At 37.9% G+C, this 9,802-nt stretch overlaps 1 protein-coding gene across 1 annotated transcript; it reads right to left on the bottom strand.

Moving 5' to 3' along the window:
- Positions 1-1,291: 1,291 nt before the first annotated feature.
- On the bottom strand, positions 1,292-5,059 carry utp11 (UTP11 small subunit processome component). Its single transcript, XM_066683799.1, has 8 exons — positions 4,873-5,059; positions 3,946-4,007; positions 3,539-3,641; positions 3,082-3,195; positions 2,827-2,920; positions 2,513-2,643; positions 1,844-1,954; positions 1,292-1,719 (listed from the first exon to the last, which is right to left on the bottom strand). Exons 1-8 carry the CDS (start codon positions 4,930-4,932, stop codon positions 1,636-1,638), a joined length of 759 nt encoding a protein of 252 aa, XP_066539896.1. The 5' UTR covers positions 4,933-5,059; the 3' UTR covers positions 1,292-1,635.
- Positions 5,060-9,802: the final 4,743 nt, after the last annotated feature.

Raw genomic sequence — 9,802 nt, 5'->3', positions numbered from 1 at the left:
TGTCCATAGGTGTGAGTGTGTGTGTAGCCCTGTGAAGAACTGGCGCCCCCTTCAGGGTGTGTTCCCACCTTGCGCCCAATGATTCCGCTCCAGACCCACTGCGGCCCTGAACTGGATAAGCGGTTACAGACAATGAATGAATAGAATGAACTCTTCCTGACACCATTATTTTAATGAGTCTACTGTTATATTACTTTATTCACTCATTCTTAACACATTATAAACAGCCAATCATTTGTAAATGTTCTTCCACTCTGACACATGTATACCTTTGAAGCGGTCAGTTCGGGCAGGTATTGCGCCCTGGCCTGCTCCTCTCATATCCTCCTCAGTGTGGTGACATTTCCCTGTCGTTTGTTTGCCCCTCCCATCCATCCCAGGAGAGGTTGATGGATGGGGTCCGTTTATGAAGCTGCTGGCAGCAGCATGATCAATCAAGCCTTGCTGAGGAGAGTGGTCTGAGCCTTTGGCCTGAAGCCGGCAAAGCAAGTCCAAGAGCATTCTAATAGAAATACACACTCAGAAAAATGAGCACCAGTGTTTTAAATTCGGTTTCATCATGTGACAGTCCATTGTGAATTTTAATCAAAATACAAATCTAGAACCATTTTAAATGAATGAGGTTCAACTGAAATACATTCAGCTGTCTGGCACAGGCCAATGTTTAAAAAAATTAATAATACACATACATGTTCACGTCTGCGCGACATCCTGTACACTTTTGTATTTATATATTTTTTATTTATATATTTTGTATATATATGTACAAGATAGCCATCTCTTTATATCTTGTTTATATCTGCATTATGTTACAACCTCATCAAGTATAATTTTTTTTTATTATGTAACTACATCATACGTAATGCTTTAGAACTCTCTCTTTACACGGAAATAAAAATGACAAGAAGAGACAAAATAAAACCTAAAAAAAAAATCTAAAAAGAAAACCTAGAAAAACTTAAACAAAAAAAAAAGAATAAATTGCTCTAAACATCAATTTTACAACATCACTAATGACGTACATTTCAAATGGTCAGCTGTTAGCAGTGCCCGTTACCTGCCGCACACAAATTGTGTCCATAAAGAAAACTCTACTTATTTATTTTTTTAATAAATATTATAAATCAGTAGATTTTTAGATTTTCACACAAACTATAAAATGTGAGACCAGTCTGGGGAAAAAAACTGTCTTCTCATTTGTTTCAAACAATGCAATTGCAGATTTAATATGCTAGTAAGATATGCTACTGCCACCTACTGTATTGAATAAAAAATACACAATATTCTTCCAAAGAGATTTATTTCAGAACACAATGGCACTTTTCTGTATAAATACACAAAAAATAGAGGGTAAGCAAAATAAACAGCAGCTTGTCAACAGAACCAATATTTTTTTTAAAACAATTACTACAGTCCATGAAACCAAATCTCCAGTCAGTTGTCATGCCACTTTACCAATGCAATGTTTTTTTTGTGAGACAAAGCTATCAGGAACATTCACATCAAATCAGTTTGAGGCCTGAACTGGTGTTAACAAAAAGACTTTATTCTAGTGGTCCGTGGAGTTGGTCGTTTGGAGCCAAGCTTTTGAAAGTCTTCCCTAGAAGTAATATATATCTGGAGGACGTGAGAGCGTTATCTTTTCCTCTTAGCTTCAAATTTATAGACAGCAGGAGCAGTGGGGGTCTCATTTCGCACTTTTACTTTCTTGTTTTTGTCCTAGGAATGGTGAAAAACAGAATTTCTTAGCGCTTAAATAAGAGTTTGAAAAAATATGCCATTGTTACTGTTAACCACACCGTGCTGCAATCATGAAAAGATTCATTTGAGTGTGCATGCTCACCTGAAGGTCTTTGCGAGTCTGGATCTTCTGGGTGATGACAAACATCTTCTTCTCTCTGTCAATACGCTGAGACAGTTCCTCATACCGAAGCCTACGCTGCTTGGCCAGTCTCTAAAGAAAATACCATATTTATGACAATGACCAAGCACCGTTCACAGAAGACAAGAAGCCTTATTATATGAAAGGATGGGAAGGAATTTTAAATATGACAATAAAATGTATTTATTTATTTATTTATTTTTAAATCAAAAAGTGTTCAAATTAACACCTCTGTAAATTTCAGCATTGTGCAACATGTATGTTCAGCTATATAAACTTAAAAGCTTTGTTTGTTTTTTTTTAATAAGGAGGACATGCAACAAAACTTATAGTACCAAGCAGTACCTTTAATTACCAAAGGTCACTGGCTAAATAGTGCCCTCTTGTGGAGAATCTTCTGCCTGCTAAACATGTAAGTGAGTGATTGCTGAAATGTTTTGTACACACTGCACATATAGTTAATGTTTTCTTTGTATTCAGGTGAGCATTTTTTTTTTTTTTTTAATTAGTTTGCATGTGCTTAAAAACCCTTTTCTAAGACAGCAGGTAGCTCAGTCACTGTGAAAGAAAAACAACATGTTTCTTTCCAAGTTTAGTATTGTGAATACAAGGCATAAAATAATTTCTAACCTTTACTGTTTTCGGTGCCACAGCTCCCAAAATGCTCTTGTTCATCAGGGTGTCCAGTGTAGGCCTGTTATAAGCTCTGTCTACCAACTCAGGTACTGTGTTCAGGTGTCTGGCCAGGTCAAAATCCTCCACTGTGATAAAGAAAATCTCTATTTAGCTACAAGCAATTTCATATGCAAATGTGGTTTAACATCTACAAAACGAATTTGTGGGAACATTGTATTTTATGACAACTTAATTAACTGACGATACACAGTTATAAATCATGGGAAGAAAAAGCACATATCAATTACTCTGAGTTTGTAATTGCTTACCTTCTTTTCTTGTGTCCACAAAAAAGGTATGCTTATTTTGTATTTTACCATTAGCATCCAGAAGATGGAGCTCAGATTTTAATCTTTCGATTTTCTGGAAAAGGAGACAACTTTTGATATTTGTCCCAAATGTTCAACTTCAAAATACATATACATCTTATAACAAATAACTATCCAGAGGTAAAGTGTACACAGATCAATAACTGATTTCCATTGAGTACACTAATACCAACTGATGTGGAGAGTTTTCCCTACCTTGGCCTCTGCCACCCTCTTCATTTCCACATATCTAATATCCTGAGTCCTCATGACTTTCTTCTGTTCCTCTGTCATCTCTTCCTCTTTCTGTTTAATCACATGCACTCCATCCTAACATCAACAGACAAATTAAGATCAATGTTACTTACAGCATCAGAATATGCAGAGGGAAATAAACATGAAAAATAGCACATTTTTATCATGACCAAAGGAAACAGCTCAAAGGCATATACCACCTTAGAAACACAGACCAATTATTAACAATAATACTATGAAATCCTAGGTGAAAACATTCAGATCACGTTCTTACAGCAAATGAGTCAAACTTAACCGGATAAGTTAAGTTTCAAACAAATATCAGTGTCTAGAGATAACATTTGCTTTAAATTCAGTCTGATTATTAACGGAAGGTGATTGGAATGGTAGTAATCAGTGGGAAACATAGAATAAATACCTTTAACTGAGAATTTATCATTTTAAAGTGGAATTCATCTGGGTTTTTGTCCATTGCCTTCCTTCGTAAGGCATTGAGTGTTTTCTGTTTACTATGGTAGTCACTGTAATGAAGAGAAGCAGAAATTTAATGGTCAGCTGTTATTAAGTTTTTTTTTATATATATAGTTGCAATTGTGACACTATTAGTGAAAATGGGTTGGGTGTGTGTCAAAATATTTTACATTTTCCCAGTCTTAAATCAGATGTCTCAAAAATAAAGGCATACACATAAGTCTATTGTTACAGTCCAATTTAAGCCTGCATTAACAAATTATTCCAATAGGTATGTAATCCTAAGTGTACAATAAACATTCAAGCAGTCAGTAACGTTAACAGATGAAGGACTGCCACAGAAAGCTCTCTCACTCTGCACGAAGTTTGTAGTCCTTCTTCTTTTCCAAGAGTCCTAAATGCTTCCTAGCTCCAGGCTAAAAGAAAAACAGACAACAGCAATTCAGTTAAAAGGACTAACAACTACAATGTGTCTTATTTACATTTTGAAACAGCTATGGTCCTGAAACCTAGTAGCTTGAATAATTCAGAGATTCCACAAACAAATAAACAATCATGGCTGCCCACATGCGAAAAACCCACTTAATGGCGCATATAAATAACTTTTCCAGGGACTTTTTCACAGTGCTTTACACTTGGTAGGGAAAAAAATAACATTAATAAACATTTTATACACAAAGTAAGCTTTTTTTCGATTAAACTTATTATTCCTCAGTTAGAGATGCAGGAACGTACATAAATATACAGGAAAGTTGGGCTCTGTCTCAAATGGCTCCCTACCGTAACTCCCTTAAGTGCCCTAGCTAGCGATAGCTATGTAGTTCATGAAATAACTTATATATCAAATTAGTTTTTAGCAATAAACCTACAGCCGTATATAATCGTCCAAGAGCGGTACGATTACCTATATAACACTAAGTTCATTAACTGGGTGTAGAAGCCACAGTTTCTTGACATATTCGCCCACTATTTAGCAAGAAGGCAGCCTTTGAGACTGACCTGGTTTAAACAGCAGTGGCTTTAATAACGTGAAACAAACTACTGCTTCAGGTTTAATTTAAACCTGCATCTGAAACTGGACTTCACCTGCACTAGTAAAAAGACTGGATTTCGCCGCAGCTAGCTTTAAAACTGCGCTTTATTAACCAATTACACAAGTATGTTTATATCTCATTCAGTTAGCTTCGTTGCTAACTACCTTACTGGTTGACTCATGGAAAAGCTAACTCGCTTCTAAACACAGAGCTGAGCCAAACAGACAACATTCAGACATAAACGAACCTGAGATCTCTCTTTATGATCCCGCTGTTTGGATTTGAGCGCTTTCCTGAACGAAGACATGTCTGTAGATGCTTAAAATCTTTTTTTTTTTTTCAGATGTAGAGAGCTCAATGAGAAGTGAGCTCAGTCCCCTTCACGTGTACTGTGTGAAGATGGCTGTGAAGTTTCTCTACCGCAGATTCGACAATCTGACTAAACCCTCACTCAACCTCAGCCTCTGTCATAATTAACTCACCCAGAGGGGAGGGATGACAAAATCGAAAATAAATAAATAAATAAATAAATAAATTATTTTTTTTGTAAAGTTTTCTGTACATTACACATCAAAATTAATTGTACAGATAAAATAGCAGGGGGAAAAAATCGATGTCTACTGTTTACTTACACCGTCTCGACAGCAGGGGGCAGTGTCCTCTAGTCACACATTTTAGAGCAGAAAACTGCTTAGTGGGGCTTCGGAGAGTGATGAAGGGAATAAGAGAGTGCATTTGCTAGTTGATTCACAGCTACCATCTATGGACACTAAAGTGTATATTTAATATATATAGTTTTCTCACTGTGACACATATTTGGACTGAGTCCTGTTGCTGCTGCTGTAGCTCTGCAAGACACTGTGCATACACCAACTCACATTCACTTTATATGGCCATCTGATCAGTGGCATTCATCACAGGGCTCTACTTTGTCGGCTGTGTTGCATAAACTGGAGCTTGGGGGGGAAGGTCTATAACAAAAACAGGGTGTTGAGCCTCTCAGTTTATGTGCCTTGGCTTCAGTGTTGACATTCTGAATGGCTTTGGGCACAATAATGAAGGCCTACATCTGCCAAAGAGATTGGTTAACACTAACAGATAGTAAGTTTTGTGTTTCTTAAATTGCTTTTTTTTTTCCTTATCCTGTGGCCCAGACCCCCCCAAACCTGACTCTCATCCAGACAGTCAGCTTGTATGCATCACTGTGAGAAACCTCAGATAAATCCCAGTGACAACAGACACCTGGATGAATCACTGGGTCTTTACACTCATTTATCCTTCCTGTGCTTCCTGGGCTGAAGTGGAAAAACATGGAAAATGGCCATCTAATGTCCAAACATGTGAGCAAAGTACATGAGCAGAAATGTATACAACAGGCTTCCTTTTTCTAGCCCAAGCAGTAATGAGCACTCATCATATTTAAAGCTTCCATCCTAATCTCTTACACTGCATGTGAACCATTTCAGAGACATTATCAAGCTGTAAACAAAAAAGTGAGCCTGCTCTTACAATTGTTTCACAGATAACTAGCTGTAATAATAAAATAACATTCGCTATGTTATTACAAGCTACTGCTATTCTCTTAACTGCTCCCTCATGTCTCAAATAATGGACCAAGCAATTGGAAAAGAAAGGCCAGACCAGACAGAGACAAATGGATGCAAAAGAAAGAATATATACATGTCATCTATCAGCGTTCCCCACTCTTTTCCAGACAAACATTTCTCATAACTGCCAAGAAATTGCTTTATATGTGTGAGATTTGCACAGCATGCAGAAAGTTCTGTGGTGAACATAACCCTCAAAGGGGGTCACATTTTCCACACTAAGTCTTACTGATTGACCTGGGGTTTGTGGGGTTTCCACTCTTGGGATCTGTCATACAGTTTAAGATGTATGAAAACCAGCTGATTCTTAGTAACCAAGCTACAATGATACATGTCAACAGAGTGTCTGAAATTTGGCCAATGCCAGGATTGAGTATGGCTGCTTGGTTTTAACCAGGTTAAAATGGGCTACATAAAGTGCTTAACAAGGGGCAAATGCTAAGATGACAGGGTGAAGGGTCATTTGTTCTGTTACGGTTATGGGAGCTGGAATGCCTTCGCTTGACAGATATATTAGCGTTTGGTTTCTTTAATACAGGCCTGTGAATACAACACAAGTGACATATTGCCATTGGGCAGTAGTTGAGCTCAGGGCACTGGAATGTATCCTCTGGCCACAGCAATGTTCCATCTGCCCCCTGCACAGAGGGAAAGACCATTACCATTATCATCTGAGCACCATCTCCCACATTTCCTCATCTACACCATAGACATTCGAATATTAGGTTCTCACACAGTTATCAGTGTTTCTTTTAACTGATAAAATTAATACTTTTTTGAAGCAATGTAATTCCACATATTTTTAAATTAGGCCCTTTCCAAGCACAGCTATGAAATCTCCTCATAGAATCTCCTCAAACAAGGAGAGGTTCCAACGCAGGACCCCAGGACACTGGAGCTGTAAGGCCGTGACATTACCTGTAGTGCCACAGTGCCGTAGATGTTCACCAAAATGGCAGGGTTGTGTTTGCACGGTGAGTAAATCAGTAACTTGATTAAATGAGAACAAAAGATTGTGATTCAATAAGTAAATACAATAAGTAAACCATAATTTGTAATAAGTATAAAATGCAATAAGTAACCCATAATTTGTAATAAAATAAGAATGTGACAAATCCTCACATTTCTAAAATTGTTACATTTTCATTTGTTGCTCCTTTCTATGTGTGTTTTCCCTGAGATATTCTGTAGCAGGTACACTGGGAGTATGGGCACCAGTGTCACTCAGGTGAGTTGTTCAACTCAGATTGTGAGTTATATTTGAATGGCAGCAAGACAGAATTGCTTAATGTGTACATTGGACTCCGTCAGAGTTGTGCTTTGTCTCCACTCCTGTTCCTGATATTTCTGGACAGGGTGGCAAAGCATAGCCTGGGACAGGAGGGATTTAGTTTAGTGGGTGCTATTTGCTGATGATGTTGACCTCCAGGCTGTTTTGTGTTGAGGCCTCCATTGTGCACTTGAGTGGTAGGCATACTCTCTGTGAACCAGTGACGAGGTCATTGATCTGGATTTGGGAGTACAACCACTGGTCCTTCACACTGAGGGGAATCAACTGAGGTGGTGACGCATCCTGCTAGAGGTGTATCAAGCACAGCCAACTGGTAGGAGGCCCCGGGGATAACCCAGGATATCCTGGAGGGATTATATCTCCCGGTTTGCCTGTGAATGCCTAGGCATTCCCCATGAGAAGCTGGTGTAAGTTGTGGAAGACAGAGATGCATTGAATACTTTGCTCGCCCTGTTGCCGCTGTGACCCTGAAATGGATGAAGCAGGGGGGAAAATTATAATGATGGTGATGCTAATGTAGTATAAGAAAGAAACACCTTATGTTTCAGAATCATTTTAGAATATTTCTATTGTTTCATTCATCATCACCTACGTCATTTTATAACTATTCTATAATCCACAGAAATGACTTAATATTAACAAATATGACACACAATATGCACCACATATTTTCACTTTGATTTCTTCTGTGAGAATTAACACAGGTTTAGTTTTAATTTTTTAGTTTCATAGTAGACATCAGTGACATTAATAGTTATTTGAAAAAGATCAAAGGTCTCACCACTGGACAAGTAATATAAAACTGATCATCTTGATCATAGTGAGCATACACAAATGACTGAGGGAGTCCTCACTAACACAGTGGATAAAAAATATATTAAACAACTTAAATATCTAAAATGTAATTATAATGCAACTGAGTATATTACTGACAACATAGACTTCAGAAACCAGTGCTCCATACTTGCTGCTCATTACACCATAATAAATGGAGAGATTGAGCCACAACAGGAATGTCAGATGGAGTCATCACTTAATCAGGTTTGTCAAGTCTGGTATCATGGCTCATATTCTATTCAGATATCTATTATTGCAAATATCTTGTTAGATGTAAGGCTTTCAGTGATAAAGCTAATGATTTCACCTTCCACATCGCACCTTGTCATCAATAGTTAGAACTATGCCACATCAAACCATGCTGAGGCTGGTCTGTGTGCTTTCTAACTGTTCATTTGTAGGTTTCTTTGGATCATCCAGACAGAGTGGGTAAACTCCCTAAGTCTTACTAGAAATTGCAGGTGCTGTTGTGCCTTTCTGATGAGGTGGTAGCTGGTGAATTTCCAGAAGAAAGCCTCAGTCATGAGTGCTTTAAGTAATCTGACGCTACTCATTCTTTCCACTTGACTCCCACTGATGATTAAAGGACCATATCCCCTATTGTCAGTAATGGCCTCCTTTGTTTTGTCTACGCTGAGAGACAGGTGGCTGTCCATGCAACACTCTGTGATATGTTTCATACCCTTCTTGCTGACAGCACAAGTTTCGTTAACAAAGGTGATGTGGTCTGAATCATGGTGTGAAATATAGTGATGTAAAATCGTTAATCGGGTACACAGCCCTGCAAGGCTCCAGTGTTCAGATTAAGGTTGAAGTGAACTTCACATCATGTGCTGATCTAAGCCAGTGGTGGTGATTTCTGTGGGTTTAATGATGTTGAATTGTGCTGCATTTTGGCATTCTTGAAGAGCCCATTAAAGGCGTAGTTCACTATTTAATCAAAAACAATTTTAATAAAATTCATGTGCTGTTTCCTTATAATTTACTAGCTCTCCAGCCTGTTTGTGTGCTGGAAAGCAGTCCGATGTGTTTACAAAGCCCCAGTGTCTGTAAATGAGTAAAAAAAAAACCAATGTGGCTCGGTCCGGTATGCTAGTCTTCCTCTCTCTCTCTGCTCATGGCAGAGGCATCAGAAGTATATTTAAATATTGGAGAGAACCCCATGAACCTAAATGAGTATATTGTTCAATTACTGCTCAATAGTTGAGTAATATAGATATTATTATTATTATATATATTTTTGCTGATTCTGATTACTTAAGGTGGAAATGTCTCCAAATTCAGGAGACGACTAACTGCATTACCGAAAGTGCTACAAAACTAAACAACTCGAGTTACAAATTCCTGTGGTAATTTGAACAGTGAATAAAAACTTACAGACAAGTTCATGTCCAAACAATAGTCTGTTTTTCCCCTCAATCACACTGTTCCACCTTAAAGGA

Source organism: Hoplias malabaricus, chromosome 10 (genome assembly GCF_029633855.1).
Source record: "Hoplias malabaricus isolate fHopMal1 chromosome 10, fHopMal1.hap1, whole genome shotgun sequence".
Lineage (NCBI taxonomy): Eukaryota > Metazoa > Chordata > Actinopteri > Characiformes > Erythrinidae > Hoplias > Hoplias malabaricus.
Note: the sequence above shows the minus strand (reverse complement) of the source record. Positions and strands in the feature narration are given on the sequence as shown.

Excerpts from the sequence above, each read along its gene's own strand:
- utp11 (XM_066683799.1), bottom strand. The coding sequence starts at position 4,932 with ATGTCTTCGTTCAGGAAAGCGCTCAAATCCAAACAGCGGGATCATAAA. Across the intron at positions 1,955-2,512 it reads TGGCACCGAAAACAGTAAAG|AGACTGGCCAAGCAGCGTAG; the intron begins GTTAGAAATTAT and ends TATTTTCTTTAG. Across the intron at positions 1,720-1,843 it reads AGACTCGCAAAGACCTTCAG|GACAAAAACAAGAAAGTAAA; the intron begins GTGAGCATGCAC and ends CACCATTCCTAG.